The sequence below is a fragment of the Pipistrellus kuhlii genome, unplaced genomic scaffold (genome assembly GCF_014108245.1).
Source record: "Pipistrellus kuhlii isolate mPipKuh1 unplaced genomic scaffold, mPipKuh1.p scaffold_m20_p_38, whole genome shotgun sequence".
Taxonomy (NCBI): Eukaryota; Metazoa; Chordata; class Mammalia; order Chiroptera; family Vespertilionidae; genus Pipistrellus; species Pipistrellus kuhlii.
Window position 1 is genome coordinate 3,252,085 of NW_023425538.1, and position 16,098 is coordinate 3,268,182.

The window sequence follows — 16,098 nt, forward strand, 5'->3', positions numbered from 1 at the left end:
TCTCAGTGATGCCAAAAGCAATCTAGTCTCAACTACAACAAGACTGTGCACACAGAGTGCCCAGCTCAGGTGACTGGGGAGGCTGAACCACAGGGCCCAATAGGACACCTACCATACAAGGCTACTCTATCAACTCAAGGAGACATAGCAGCGGTACAAAATACATAGAAACAAACACAGGGAAATAACCAAAATGCAGAGACAAAGAAACATGTCAACAATGAAAGAAGTGGAAGAAAGCAAACTACTAGATATAGAGTTTAAAACCACATTATAAGGATAGTTAAGAATCTTCATGAGACCTTCAAGGAACTTAGTGAGACTTTCACGGATCTCAGTGAGAATTCCAAAAAGAAGTGAGGGGTGTGGGGCATGGGAAACTAACCAGTCAGAAATTGAGCATACACTGGCTGAAATAAAAAATAATATATAGGTATTCAACAGTAGAGTAGAGGATTCCTAAAATCAAATCAATGATTTGAAGTGTGAGGAAGCAAAAAACACCCAATCAGAAGAACAAAAAGACAAAATAATTTAAAATTATGAAGATAGTATAAGAAGCCTCTAGGACAATTTCAAGTGTACCAATATTTGCATTATGGGGGTGCTAGAAGAAGAAAGCAAGCAAGATATTGAAAACCTATTTGAGAAATAATGACAGAAAACTTTCCCTACCTGGTGAAAAAAATAGACTTACAAGTCCAGGAAGCACAGAGAGTCCAAACCAAGGGAACCCAAAGAGGCCCACACCAAGACACATCTTATTAAAATGCCAAAGGCTAAAGACCAAGAAAGAATCTTAAAAGCAGCAAGAGAAAAGCAGTTAGTTAACTACAAGGGAGCTTGGTTGTCAGCTAACTTCTCAACGGAAACTAAGCAGGTATAGGGAGTGGCAAGAAATATTCAAAGTAATGAATAGCAAGGACCTACAGCTAAGATTGCTCTACCCAGCAAAGCTCTCATTTAGAATTGAAGGTTGGATAAATAGCTTCACAGACAAGAAAAGCTAAAGGACTTCATTACCACCAAGCCAGTATTACATGAAATGTTGAAGGATATTTTTTATGAAGAGAAAGAATAATAATAAGAAAAAGATAAAGATAAAAAAGATGAATAATAAAAAGGCAATCCTATATAATAAAAGGCTAATATGCAAATTGACCAAGTGGCCGAATGACCAGAGAGCAGGCCTAAGCTGTCAGTTGGCTCCCAGACTGCAAGAGAGCACAGGCTGGGCTGAGGGAACCCCCTCCCCCTCGAGTGCATAAATTTTGTGCACTGGGCTTCTAGTCCTATATAATAAAAGGCTAATATGCAAATTGACTGAACAGTGGAATGACTGGTCGTTATGATGTGCACCACCAGGGGGCAGACACTCAACACAGGAGCTGCTCCCTGGTGATCAGTGCACTCCCACAAGGGGAGTGCCACTTGGCCAGAAGCCGGGCTCATGACCAGAAGCCCTGTGGAAAATGAGCCTAAGCTGGCAGTCGGACATCCCCTGCGGGCTCCCGGACTGCAAAAGGGCACAGGCTGGGTTGAGGGACTCCCCTCAAGTGCATGAATTTCATGCACTGGGCCTCTAGTAAATACATATCTGTCAACAATTAAATGTAAAAATCAAAATAAACAGATAAGAAATCTAATAAACAGAATAAACTGATGAATAAAATAGAAACAGAGGCATGGAAATGGAACAGACTGAAGATTGTAAGAGAGAAAAAAAAGATTCTAAGAGGGAAGGGGGGCAAGGGGATGAAAAGAGATTAAACAAAGATTTTATATGCATACTAGAGGCCTGGTACACAACTTCATGCAATGGTGGGGTCTCTCAGTCTGGTTGGCAATTGGTGTCAATCAGGGCTACAAGAGATTGGCCAGCAAGGTTGGCTGGCTGTGGGGGGAGGGGCTATGGAAGGTTGGCAGGCCTGGGGGGTGAGGTCAGGCTACAGGAGGTTCAACCAGCAGCCCAATCAGGGTCATTGGGGCCCACTGGCTGGGGGGAGAGACTGTGGGAGTTGGTCAGCAGACCTATGGGGGCCAATAAGGGCTGGTTGGCTGGAGAGAGGGAGTGCGGGAAGGTGGCTGGCCACAGGAGGTTGGCTGTGGGAATGCATTGATCACCAGGGGGCAGCGCCTGTGTTGAGCATCTGCTCCCTGATGGTCAGTGCATGTCATAGCGACTGGTCAATCGGTCATTCAGTCATTTGATCATTTGGTTGCTTAGGCTTTTATATATATAGATATGCATTACCTATGGACACAGACAATAGGGTGGTGAAGACCTGGGGGGAAGGTGGTAATGGAGTGGGGAGAAGAGGGACATCTGTAATAATCTCAACAATAAACATTAATTTGTAAAAAAGGCTCAACCACTGAGCCCCACTGGCTGGGCCTAAGCCTCGATTTAAACTCAAGTTTCCATGCAAGCTCACTCACAGACCCAAGACCTCCTAGAAAAGCCACACCCACAAACATAAGGCCTGCCCCTTGTCCGGCCAGGAGATCATAGGCCAGCTGCCCGCCCACCTGCTCCAGGTGATAGAGCACTGCAGACACTTCTTGGACTCTGCGTACAATCTTTTCAGGGTCGTCTGCGTCCTCCTCGCGGCCGGGGAGGCCCCGGTACAGGGCCATCTGCCAGCGCAGAGAAGGGGAGCCTTCCACCTGAGAGGAGGAAGAACAGTGGGCTGGCGTGAGGGCCCTTACCCAGTCCGCAAAGCCCTCCCTCCGCCTGGTTTCTGGCACGGTGGGCTGGCGTGGGAAATGGCCCTGCACGCAGTGGCTGCTCTGGCGTACCCGGCTCCTTTCAATGTGGTCATACTTAATTCTGTGGTAAGTGAATACAAGTTAAGGTCTCTCTTTTGATGCCTGGTACATAGTTAGTGCATATAAGTTGGCTCTTTTTGTTTCTGGTATCCCAATGTGCCTAGATGCAAATTAAAAAGACCTACCTTTCCTTGAAGGTGAAGATTGTTATGCAGAAATTCCCGGACCTCCTCATCCGTGTCTTTCTGGGGGGGGAGGGGGGGAGAAGACATGGCCAGGCTAGGTCACTCGGGAGGGCTCAGCTCTCTCCTTGACCCATAACTCTTTCCCTTCTAGGCCTGTCATCCCAGCAGCTGGTGGGAGGCTTGTGTAGGGAGGATGGGAGAGAAACTCAAAAAGAATCAGAGATCAGGAGAGGTCAGAGGGTTAGTCCTAGAGGTCACTAAGGCACCTTGAAGAGACAGTAAGGATTAGATGAACCTCATGGGGGGTATAAGAGGAGGTAGAAGGTGACAGGCTGTCCTCAAAGATCAAATAAGACCACAGAGGGATTATTGGATGTCAGAGAAGGGTCAGAGTGGGACTGCAAGTAAGTGAGGTCCTAAGGATACCAGAGGAGGTCAGTGGGGGTGGGGGGGTGGGGGAGTAGTATGTTGTAAGGTTGCTTAGCAGGATGGGGTGTATTTGATCAGATGGGGTGAAGGGGGTTATAAGGAAGATGATCAAGTTAGTAGAGGTCATGGGAGATCAGGCATATCAACCAAGTCATAAGTAGAGTTTTCACAGGCCAAAGGAGGGGTCAGTAGGGTGGGGGTTCCTTAGGGTCCCAGGAGAGGGGGGCCCTCAAGGACCAAGTGGAGGGGTCAACAAGCTCTTTGGGGGTCTTGGTAGGACTCAGCACAGCCCTAAGAGGACCACGAGGTCCTAAGGATACCAGAGGAGGTCAGTGGGGGGTGGGGGGGAGTATGTTGTAAGGTTGCTTAGCAGGGTCATGGGGGGAGGTTTTAGAGATCTTGAGATAGGACCCTCTAAGGTTCTTGTGGTGAAAAGAATCAGGGTGGGGGAGGGTATTATTCCATATAAGGGGTTAGTGGGGTCCTAGGAGGCCTCCATTAAGTCCCAGAGGGCTTAGAGTTCAGGGGCAGAGTCAACCGATCCTGATTGTTGGGATCTCAGAGGATTATTCATAGATCTGGGGAGGGGACCATTAGGATTCTGCAGGGCTACTTAGGGTCACAGGGTGCTCACTGGTCCCCTGAGAGTTTTGAGTGGTTTAGTTGGGTGTCAAGAGAGTTCAGAGGGAGGGTCCAGCAGGGTCCTGAGGGAAAGAGGTGATGAGAGCTCAATGGAGACCCAGAGATTCAGGGGAGGGCCAGTGAGATCATGTGGGGTTCATTGGGTTCCAAGGAGTTTTGAGAAGTCCTGGTGAAGGGCTCAGAGGAGTCTCAGGGGTGCTAATGGTATCTTGTGTGGGGTCCTCAGAGTCATAATGGGTTTGGCATGGTCCTGGGGGAGGGTGTTCAGTTGAATCTCTAAAGGGTCAATGTGGTCCTTCTAGGCCTGTCAACCCAGCAGCTAGTGGAAGGCTTATGAGTGGGTCTTAGTATTTCTGGATTTCAGTAGGGTCCCATGTAGAATTCTTAGGTCCCAGAGCCCTGGCAGTTTCCTGAGTGAGGTCCTAAACATCCTAGGGGGTCCAGTGAGTCCTCAGGGTCCTAGAGAAGGATTCAGCAGGGTCCTAAGGGAGGGCTCCCAGTGAGCTCCTGGGGTCTTGGGGGCTCAGTGAAGGGTACTGAATGGGATCCTGGCAGATTCCCACAACGGGGTCCGGCAGGCACCAAAGCATAGCGGTTCTTGGCCAGCGCAATGAGGTCCTGGTCAGTGGGTGCACACATGTTCAGGCCGATAGGTAGCATCTTTTTGAGTGTGGCCACAATCAGCGATGTCTGCACAGAGTACCGGTCCCCCCGGCGCTTCTTCTTGGTGCGTTCCTGGTCTGAGCCACCTGACTGTGGAGACATGAGGCTCAGCACCAGCCTGAGTGCCAGCCCAGCCCCATTCCCAGTTCCCACCCCAACAGCCATTGCCCCAGTTACCACCCCAGACCTTGCTGATCTTTCACCAGATGCCCAGTCCTGACCTCCCAGACCCAAGCCCCTATTCCAAATTCCTAACTTCTGTCGCAAACCCTTACAGATTCCCCCAAATTCCAGGCCTTTCTCAACCTCTGGAGGTCTTCTCCCAGAATCCCCTAAAAACTCTCAGTACAACATCCCTCCAAAAAACATGCACAAACCCACACTTCATATCTCAAGACTGAGTTCCCAAGAATAAAATAAAGATGCGATAAGAGAAGTTGGAAGAAAAAGAGAGAGACTGAGAGACTGAGATGGACAAGAAAACAGGAAGACAGAAGATGCAAGAGATCCAAAAAGATCTGGGAACAGAAACACGGGCATGGAGTTCCATAGCCATGTTCTGGAGCCTTGGTGCAGACATATAGTCAGGACCACCCCAGTCATGCCAATGAGAAACCCAGGTGACAAGCTTTGGCCAGGGCCACATCCACACCAGCTTGAAATATGGAGGCCGTACATGCATCTGAGTCCTTGTAGTTCTGGGCCAGGGGCTATAGGCCAAATGCCATCAGCAACTCAAAAGGATAAGACTGTTGACCAAGGTCACATAGCCACCTGCCAGAGTCAGGATTCTAAGCCAAGTCTCTCTCATTCCAGAGCCCCAAGACTTAAACTTGGCATGCACGTGCCTGTCCCACCCTCATTCCATTCCTCACAACCTCAGCCCACTATGGGCCTTAGCCCACAATGCTTCAATGCTTTAGGGAAAGCTGAGAGATAGGTTTTTCTTTTCTTTTCTTTTTTTTCAACGTAAGTTAAAAAAAAAAAAGAGAGAGAGGAGGGAGGGAGGGAGGGAGGGAGAGAGAGAGAGAGAGAGAGAGAGAGAGAGAGAGAGAGAGAGAGAGAGAACAGTAAATTTGCTCAAAGCTGAGAGTTGGAAAGGGAATGGATGGTTGGGGACAGGGAGGAATAGGAAGAGAAAGAGGATGGTGGCTGGGAGCCAAGGTTGAGGGGTGGGAAATAGGGATAGGGGTTTTCTGGAGGGGTGCAGATGCTGGGGTTTGTAGGGAAGAGGGTATTAGCCAAGAGTCATGCGGAAGGTTCCAGATGAGGAGCTGACCTGTACATCTCCTGCCTGCTTCATCAGATGGCAGACAGAGACAAAAAAGGGTTACCCCAGTCCTCAGAGAACCCCAGGCCTATTTCCAAGTTGGCCCAACCCAAGCTCTCTGCCCACTGGACATGCACCCCCTTGTAGGGCATTCCCACACCTTGGCTCAGGGTGGGTGGGTTTGTCCTTTAGATTGAACCCTGTAGAGGGCAGTTCTGATAAGTAATAGGGGAGAGTAGTGGGGGACCTGGGATAATGAGAATAGGAGGAAGGAAATGGAAGATGAGAGAGGACAAAGCTGTGAGGGCTGCAGGGAATGTGATCAGGATAAGGCAGCCAGCTGGGTGAGAAGGGGCAGGTAGGAAGCCCTTGGGTGTTCCCTCCTTCCCTGATAAGGCCACTTCCTAGAGCAAAGCACCCACCTTGGCCATTTTGCTCTTGTTGTCGGCAGTCAGAAATGACATGTTGTTGATCTCATTCTGGACCACGAAATTCTGCTCCTCACGCTTAAAGTTCTGATGGTAGAGACAGTGCTGGGGTCAGGCAGGGTGTGGGGGGGGGGCATCTCAGGGCAGCAGCTTCTCAGGTATGAAGAGGAGCAGGGAGTGAGCAGGGACTCACGTGGGACTTGCACCAGTAGATGAAGATCTCGCCCACCATCCTGAACAGCTCCTCAGCGTTAGGATCAGGCTCTGTCAGCCAGTGTGCCCTGGGCAGCAGGGAAGGGGCTGATGAGGGATGAGGTGGGACACCCAGGAGAGAGGCTACAAAAGAGATCTTAGGGGAGAGGATCAGGGGGACCAGGAGACTCCAAAGGGAGGAGTGGAATTTTCTAGATAATCTGGCTTCTCAGATTATTTAAAATTGCGAAATGACCATTCCTTTACAAACTTTTTTCTTTCTCCAGTGAAATATAACATGCATAGTGCTAGTGATGCTCAGCATAGGGAGGACAATGGCTGGGAATCCCCTTTGTTTTCTGGGTGTGAGTCACCACCACAGGGACCTTTAGCTTTACTTTGTCCTGGAGAGAGGGAGGGATTTCAGGGAGAGGGCAGACAGGGACATTTTTTAAGTGGGGAAAGAGCTGAGCCTTTGGGTTCAATTTTTTACTCTTGGAGTGAAATTGTGTAAGGTAACTTTCCCATCCTAAATTATTTCAGCTCTTTCAGTAGCTGACGCAGGATTTAGTTTGCAACTATTTTATTTCATGCTTTAGCTATAGGTTGGAAGTGTTCTCTCTTGCAGAGCTGGCACTGGGAGCAGAATAATAGATCCATTAATTATAAATTTATGCTTCAAGGTTTTAAAAATCTGGCTTTTTAAATGTTTCCTCAGTAAATCTAAGAGTTTTAAAAATGTAAACCAGAGAGAGAAACCAAGATGGTGGCATAGGTAAACACCTGAAATTGCTGTCTCACACAACAACTTTAAAACTACAACTAAAAGATAAAATGGACATTATCCAGAACCACAGGAAAGCTGGCTAAGTGGAAATTCTACAACTAGAGGGGAAGAGAAAAGCACTCTGAGGCTCAGAGGAGCTGCAGAAGTAAAGTGCAGAGATATGGAGGTGTGAGGGAGGAGAGGGTTGGCAACTGAGTATGTGGCTGGCTTTTTCAACCCAAATGGAGACTCAAGCTCCTGACTGCTCTGAACTCCAATTCCTGGCAAGATTCTGGGGACCCAGACTCATACAGGGAGAAACTGGTCTGTCTGGCAGGGGGCGGAACACGATGGTGGCTTTCTCTCAGAGGTACTAGCAGTGATTACTGAGGGACACTGAGACCCAGGGGCTTCTTAGGGCAGGGCTGATGGAAAGCCACTGCTGTTTGCTCCTGAGGGTTTGCCATATCCAAGTTGTGTGCAGAGGCTTTTGCATATGAATGGCCTGGTCCTTTCAAATCTAAACTTACCTAACTGAGTCAAAAAGATCCAGAACATCCAAAAGAAGGCCCAAGGCCCCACAGCAGCTTGCATTGCTTCACAGCTGGGCCTCATCTGGGCACCTCCAAAATCCAAACAAAGAAGAGGAATCTGCAGATCTCTCTATAGCTCCTGCTGGGTGGCCTCAGACCTCCTTGGAGATCCAAGAGCCAGTGTACCCAGAGGTCAGAGTAGATTACAACTAGATTACAACACCTCCGATCAATAAGGGACACACTCAGGGGGCAGACTCAGTGAGCACCCACTGAAGTCTTGCCTCATAAGGATGTCTCCAGTACATAATAGACACATCTAATCCTCACAGCCAATTGGTCTGGAGGTCAATTCCTCCCAGGGATATCAACAACAATTAAGGCTTAACTACAAACAAGACTGTGCACACAGCCCACAAAGGGGTGCACCCAAGAGTATCCACCTCAGGTAACAGGGAGGCTGAGCCACTGAGCCCTACAGGACACCTAGCACACAAGGCCACTCTATCAACTCAGGGAAGCAGCCAAAATGTGGAGACAAAGAAACAGGTCACAAATGAAAGAAATAGAGGAAATCAAACAATTGGATATAGAGTTCAAAACCATGGTCATAAGATTTTTTAAGAATTTCCTAGAAAAGACCGGTTTGGCTCAGTGGATAGAGCATCGGCCTGCGGACTGAAAGGTCCCGGTTCAATTCTGGTCAAGGGCATGTATCTTGGTTGTGGGCACATCCCCAGTGGGGGTGTGCAAGAGGCAGCTGGTTGATGTTTCTCTCTCATCAACGTTTCTAACTCTCTGTCCCTCTCAATTCCTCTCTGTGTAAAATCAATAAAATATATATATATATATATATATATATATATATATATATATATATATATATAAAAGAATTTCCTAGAAAAGGCCGATAAATTTAGTGAGACCCTCGAGGACATAAAAAAAGACCAACTAGAAATTAAGCATATACTGACTGAAATAAAAAATAATATACAGAGATTCAACAGCAGACTAGAGGATTGCAAAAATCAAGTAAAAAATTTTAAATACAAAGAAGCAAAAAACACTCAACCAGAAAAGCAAAAAGAAAAAAGAATTTAAAAAGTTGAAGATAGTGTAAGGAGCCTCTGGGACAACTTCAAGTGTACCAACATCCAAATTATGGGGATGCCAGAAGAAAAGAGAGTACAAGATACTGAAAACCTATTTGAAGAAATAATGACAGAAGACTTCCCCTACCTGGTGAAAGAAAGACTTACAAGTCCAGGAAGTGAGAGAACCCCAAACAAAAGGAATCCAAAGAGGAGCACACCAAGACACATCATAATAAAAATGCCAAGAGCAAAAGACAAAGAGAGAATATTAAAAGCAGCAAAAGAAAAACAGTTACCTACAAGGGAGCACCCCTATATTGTCAGCTGATTTCTCAACAGAAACTCTGCAGGCCAGATGGGAGTGGCAAGAAATATTCAAAGTGATGAATAGCAAGAACCTATAACCAAGATTACTCTACCCAGCAAAGTTCTCATTCAGAATTGAATGTCAGATAAGAAAAAGCTAAAGGATTTCATCACCGCCAAACCAGTATTATATGAAATGCTGAAAGGTATTCTTTAAGAAGAGGAAGAAGAAAAAGGTAAAGATAAAAATTATGAACAAGAAATACATATCTATCAACAAGTGAATCTAAAAATCAAGTGAATAAAAAATCTGATAAACAGAATAAACTGGTGAATATAATAGAATCAGGGGCATAGAAAGGGAATGAACTGACAATTCTTGGGGGGGAAAGGGAGTGGGATGCAGGAAGAGACTGGAGAAAAATCGTATGCCTATGGATGAGGACAGTGGGGGGGTAAGGGCAGAGGGTGAGGTGGGAACTGGGTGGAGGGGAGCTATGGTGGGAAAAAGAGGAACAATTGTAATAATCTGAACAATAAAGATTATTAAAAAAAATAAAATGTAAACCTAAAGCAATCGAAAGTTTCTATTTAAACTTTGTTTGCAACTCCTTGCATGAGAAGATTGAATTTATAGTTAAATGCACTATTGAGATTTTTAATGAGGCAAATAAATTTTTTCTACAGTGAAAAAAAGAAATTTGACATGCATATAAATGTCAACTTGATAAATTATCACAAAGTGAACACACTTGTGTAACCACCACCCAACTCAAGAAATAGAACATTTTCAGTCCCTAGAATTTCCCTTATGTCCCTCCCAGCCACTCCCACTTCCTTCCTCTTGAAAAAAAAATGACGCTTATCTTGACTTACAGACCATGAATTATTTTTGTCTGTTCTTGAACTTTACATAAATAGATGATATGATACGTACTCTTTTTTATTTTATTTTACTGGCTTTTACTTAACCTGATGTTTGTGAGGTTTATCCATGCTGTGTGTTGTGACTTTGTTCATTTGAATTATTGTGTAATATTCCACTGTGTGAATATACCACAATTTACTTGTTCAAACTCTTTGACCCAGCTCTCCCACTCCTAGGAATTTACCCTACAGCACTACCCACTGGTGAGCACAAAGGTGGATGTGCAAGAATGCATCCAGCATGCATACCACCACTTCCTCTTCTGCTCCCAGGACAAGCTTTTCCAACAAGGATGGAACTGGAGTTGAAACTCACTTACTATCCTTGAATTAGGCTGCACGTGGAGTTAATTTTTTAAACAGTTTCTGAATTTAGAGAGACATTAGCAAGCTGCACTAGCCCTTTTAGTAAAGATCCATGTTTCTGGGGAATGAGACTGGTCACATCTGGACTATCTTTCTTCTCCCAATGACAGAGAAAGGCCTAATGATTGGGCTTTGCTGCACAAATATCAGACATCTCGTCTACCCAAGCCTGGAGGCCAAGTGCTGGAGAGAAAAGCAGGGCTCCTTATAGTTGACATTGCAACTGTGCAGGGCTCAGATTCAGGAGTGCAAAGGGGCAGGAAGGGAGTAAATCCAGTGGAAGGGATTTTGTTCAGCCAGAAACAATGGGGTTGGAGTCAGAAGGCTGGGTGAGAATTGCAAGAAGTTTATAGCAAGTCAGAAGGTGAAGGGTCAGAAGGGATTAGGAAAGCCAGAGGTTGGCTGAGGTATGTAGGGGAACAAGGGAGACATGCTGACCTGTTGTTGTCCACGTAGCGGATGAGCAGTGGATAGAGGGCATACAGGTCCCGGCAGAGCACAGAGAACTCGTCCCGCACCAGGAGCTCACCCTCCTCGGCTTCTGCCTTGGCCTCCAGGCGCAGCTGCTCCTCCTCAGCCACCACCTTCCCTGCCCGCTTGCGCAGCCGCCCAATGGTTGGGATAAAGTGTGAGTGCAGGAGCTCCGGCCGGGCCCGGCTCACAATGGGCTGGGCAAACACTGCAGGAGCAAAGGGGCAACACTCATTGCTGGCCAGCATCTAACTCTAGTATCTGACCTCTGACCTCTGTTCCCATCCCATGACTCCTCTGACCCAGCAGCTATCATTGAGCCTGACCCTGGCTTCTGATTCCAGCAGCTATCTCTAATCCCACTTCTGACCTTGGGTGATGACTTGTAACATAGTCCCTGAATCCTCCGTACCATAACCCATAACCTGATCCTGTGATCCCAGCCTAACACATGTGCCTGACCTGTGATCCCAACTGATATCTTACTCTAGACTAGGGGTGTCGAACTCAATCAGAGAAGGGGCCAAAATCTAAAATCCAGCCTAAATCGCGGGCCGAATGGTTTACTGAACAGTCATAAACTGTCATTGTGATGGAAACGCAGCGGAGTGCAGTGATGACAGCGCGGTGCGGGACACATTGCAAGGCCTGGCGGGACGGATTTGGCCCGCGGGCCTTGTGTTTGACACATGTGCTCTAGACTGTAACCTTTCACCTGTCTTTAACCTCTGACCTGGTCCCTAACCCAGACTCTTTCTCACTAAATTATTTCTGACTATGGCTCCTTACCCCAGCCTTTGGCCTCTAATCCTGGCCTCCAATTCCAGCCCCAACCTCTAGTTTGAACTAATTTTTGACAGAGAACTTCTAAACCAGGAGTCCCAACCCTTTAAGGACTAATGTCTTGACCTCTTACCTATAACCCATCCTCATCAGGAACCTCATCCTCTATTTGCATAAGGAACTCAGGCTCTGACCCTGTTCCTAAATCCTGATCTAACCTACTTTAAGGTTCCAAAAATTCAGAATCCAGCCTGGAGGACTCCCTGGACTCATCCTTCCAGCCCTGAGCCTCTCAACCCCTTGTGATGACCCTTGACTTTCAATCTTGAGAAAACCTAGACTTTGACTCCTCTCAACTTCCAAGACTGTTAGATCAAGAGGCTCCAGCCCCAAGACCCTGGCCCCAACCCTCCATAGCTTAGTGTCCCCAGACCCACCAGCAAGCCGTTTCATCCATGAGGCTTCGTCAATGCCCAGGTTATTGACGATGATTCGAAGGATATTCCCCAACAGGGAGTTGAGGTGATCAGAGGTGACAGCTGTGCAGGGTGGGAGGACCCCAGCGGGCAGGGCGGGTGGGGGCACCTCAGGTCCGCGCTCCCACCAGCGGGGCAGGTAGCTGCACAGCATGGGCAGTGTGATCTCAATGACATGTGGCATCTCTGTGTAGCGGGCCCCCGACTCGGCCAGCCCCCCGATGTCTGCCATGAGCCGCTCCAGCACTGGAATGTCAGGGCACATCTCCTCCACGCTGTTGGGGAGCCCCAAGACTGGGGTGCAGGGAGGGATCAGGGTATGCCAACCCATCACCCTCAGATCTCAGTGTCCACATGACATTCTAGGGTCCCCCATAAACCCTGGGATTCCCCAATCTGGAGCACACCCAAGCTTGGGAATGCTCAGCCCCTCAGAGCCCAGATTGGGCCACACTGCTCCCAAAATGGGCTCTGCTCTGGGCCGTGTGGACTGGAACCCTGTCTGTTGCCCTAGCCCCACACAACTTACTGGCCCGCTCCCGAGGAGACTTGGTGGTGTACACTGAGTAGGCATTATACTCATTCAGCTGAGGTTCCAGAAACGCCACAGGCATGGCCGCTGCCAGACGGGCCAGGCACTCCCCAAGGGCTGGCCGTAGCCTGAAAGAGGGTGCTCCTTAACTCCCATGTCCTCTGCCTGGATCTGGATCCCAGACCCAGCCTCCACAGGAGTCTCTCCCCAGAACCCTTTGGAACAGAGTGCTGCTCACCAGCGGGCACATATGACCTTTTTCTCAGGCTTCCTGAATGCCCTCTTGTCCCACCTGTGATCTTGGCTCAGGAGAGCCCACATGAGCACTGCTAGAGCCCTCCCAGTGCCCCCAGTGTGCTATGGCCTCTGTGTGCTACCTCGTTTCTGCATGCCCCTTGTCAGGGAAAGCCTGTTCCTCAGGAAAGAACAACCTGGCATTTGGGCCAGCAAAAGCCTGGTCATCCCCAGCACCCTATTCCATCCAGAGCGTTGAGGTCTCCACTTCCTTAGCTAACCTTCACCTGAGTGCCCTCATGTGGTCACCTTGGGGAACTGCATCTGCCACGAAGTGCCTCTGTTGATTTCCCTTGCTTTTCACTCACTCCCATCTTCTCTTGCGCCCTCCCCTCCCAGTGCTCATTTCAGCCCCAAACTATGATTGTTTCTCCTTACTTTTCCACATAAGAGTTCCTGGTTGTTCCCAGAGAGTAGATGCTGCACAGTGTTCGGTAGCATGAGACCTGGACGTCATCCACTGAGAGAGAGAGAACAAGGGTGGAGGATGTGCCCACCGCACCAGTATCCCACCTCCCTCCCTTGTATCCAAATGCAGGGTAAGAGCAGAGGCTGGAGAGCTGCCTGCCATTTACTAGTTTTGTGACTTGAGCAAATACCACTCTCTTGACCTGTTTTCCTATCTGTAAAATGAGCATATTATAGTATCTTCCTCATTGGGGTTATTATGAGGATAAAACCAGTTAATACTTGGAAAGCAATTAAAACAAGGCACACAGGAGGCACTCAGTAGGAAAGGACTCATGGATCTCTTTGATGGTAGTGATGGATACTCTCCAGAAAAATTCAAACACACATGCAATCCTGGCTAGATTTCAGGTTAGCCACAATCCTCTTTGGAAGGTTGGGTTAAGAATCTCATCTAGTTCACAAATGTCACAAGGCAAAAAGAGGGCAGGGGGCTGTCCTAGATTGAAAAGAGACTACGAAGCCATGAGAGAAACATCACTGGATTCTGAATTAAAAAAAAAAAATCAAAGGCATTTTGAGGGCAATAGGGAAACTTAGAGATAGTCAGTTTAGGGGTGACTCTGATATGTGGTTACATAAGAGAAGGTTCTTGCTTAGGAGATACAAGCTGAATGTTCAGGGGTAGGATGTCACTATGTGTGCAACTCAAATTCAAAAGCTCAGGAAAGTCTGTAGATCCTTCCACTCATAAAGTGAAAGGTAAAGCAAATGGGTCAAGTTCTTCACAATTCTCTTCTGTGACTTTCCTATATATTATTAAAATTTCCAAGTAAAATGGAAATCCCCATCTAAGTGCTACTTTTATTACTGGGGTTTTTAAAAATGTTTTATTGATTTTAGAGATACAGGAATGGAGAGGGAGCTAGAAACACTGATGAGAGAGAAACATCAGCATTGATTGGTTGGCTCTCTCCTGCTGGGGATCGAGCCCCTTGATAGGATAAACATGGCAGACACTGCTAATTGACTCCCAACTCCTGCTCTTACCTACTTTCTGTACCTCTCTTCTTCCTAGACCTCCAATATTTAGCTGTACACTTGACCTCTGAGAAAAAGGGCTACTTTCCCAGCTTCCTTTGCAGAAACATGGGCCACATGCTAAGTTCTGGCCCATGGGACTGATGTAAGCAGGAGTGATGCGGAACACTTGTAGGTTGTTCCTTTAAAATAATTGAGGTGCCTCCTCTTTGCCTTTACTCCTCTCCTACTGGCTAGAATAAGAATGTGATGGTGTGCTATCTTGGACCATGTGGATAAAGACAATATTTCTGAAATAGCAGAGCAACAAAATGAAGGGAACCTGGAAGCCTGACATTATGGTCCACTTACAATAGACTGTTACACAGGACAAAAATATAATTTCATTTTTCTTAAGCTATGCCATGTAGGCTCTTTTGATAGAGCAGCTGAAGACATCCTAATTAACTCATTCTGTTTCCTACTAATTTACTGAATGCACACTTTGCTTATGGCAATAAATCCACTCAATAAATACACATTTAAACACCTGATCTTTCTATTGGGCACACAGGGAAGGGTGATGTTGGCTGAATTGCTTCCCTCCCCCACCCTTAGGGTCAGGAGTCCTTACGGATGACATCATCTCCAAACTGGTGCTGGGCGATGTGCTGGAAGAGGGTGGTGAGGACAGGCAGCAGGGCCACGGTGGTGTAGGTGAGGTTCTGGCCCACACCCTTCACCTGTGTGCGCGCCTGTGACACCTTGCCTAGCCTCAGGTTCTCTACCATCTTCTCGATGTCCTCTGAAGCACTCTCAAAGAAGGAACGGAGGCCAGCCTTCACAATCTCGGGGCCTGACTTCATCACCGTCCTAGGAGGGAAGTGGGGGCACCCCCGTTCTAGAGTATGAGAGTTTAGATTTCAGGGAATCTAGGAACGGGCATCATGACCTGTAGCCCTACCTGGCATCCAGGGAGCGTGCCAGGATGTGAAGACAGTTGACAACAGCTGGGGCATCCGTCCCTGAGGAATGAAGATGAGCTTGGATGAAGGAAGGGCTAAGTACAGTACATCCATCTACATCCACCCCAAGTGATCTCTCTGCACCCCTACTCAGACTCCCATAGGCTGCTGTTCTTCCTCATCTGGGCCCTGACCCTCTCCCATCCAGGTCTTGACCCCTCGGGCCTTCACTCTCTGGTGATGAGCCTGTTTTCCAGATCCTGGCCTGTGAGCTCATGAGGGCAGGGCCCAGGACTGTCCCCATCACTGCCCCCAGGTCTACCTAGTCCATGCAGGGTCCAGGGGAAGAAAACAGTAAAGGTTGCTCAAATTAAGGCATGAACCTGGGCCATACTTCTTCAGGGTGGGATTGGTAATGAGGGGAAGAGAGGGAAGATTAAGAAGAAGGACTTAGGGAGCAAAGTTACTTACCAAAGAGAGAGACTCGGTGTCGAACAAGAGCAGCAAGCTTGCAGAAGAGGCTAATGATAGAGAAGGAAGGACAGGGGAAACAGCGTGCAAAGGCTCCGAGGGACAGGG

The 16,098-nt window shown here is 47.7% G+C and overlaps 1 protein-coding gene across 8 annotated transcripts in view; it reads right to left on the reverse strand.

The window, feature by feature from the left end:
* The window catches only part of RYR1 (ryanodine receptor 1), a 125,639-nt gene that overhangs the window by 48,325 nt on the left and 61,216 nt on the right, over window positions 1-16,098 (reverse strand). For 5 of the 8 annotated variants that reach the window (XM_036408255.2, XM_036408258.2, XM_036408254.2 and 2 more), the window contains 13 exons: window positions 15,991-16,040; window positions 15,519-15,579; window positions 15,189-15,427; window positions 13,505-13,586; window positions 12,830-12,960; window positions 12,262-12,594; window positions 11,009-11,249; window positions 6,580-6,667; window positions 6,381-6,473; window positions 5,968-5,982; window positions 4,608-4,778; window positions 2,955-3,014; window positions 2,530-2,667 (listed from right to left, as the gene is read on the reverse strand). In XM_036408255.2, the coding sequence (XP_036264148.1) occupies window positions 2,530-2,667; window positions 2,955-3,014; window positions 4,608-4,778; window positions 5,968-5,982; window positions 6,381-6,473; window positions 6,580-6,667; window positions 11,009-11,249; window positions 12,262-12,594; window positions 12,830-12,960; window positions 13,505-13,586; window positions 15,189-15,427; window positions 15,519-15,579; window positions 15,991-16,040 (1,702 nt within the window). The remainder of the gene's footprint in view (window positions 1-2,529; window positions 2,668-2,954; window positions 3,015-4,607; window positions 4,779-5,967; window positions 5,983-6,380; window positions 6,474-6,579; window positions 6,668-11,008; window positions 11,250-12,261; window positions 12,595-12,829; window positions 12,961-13,504; window positions 13,587-15,188; window positions 15,428-15,518; window positions 15,580-15,990; window positions 16,041-16,098) is intronic. The other 3 variants (XM_036408257.2, XM_036408253.2, XM_036408259.2) reach the window with 1 other exon arrangement.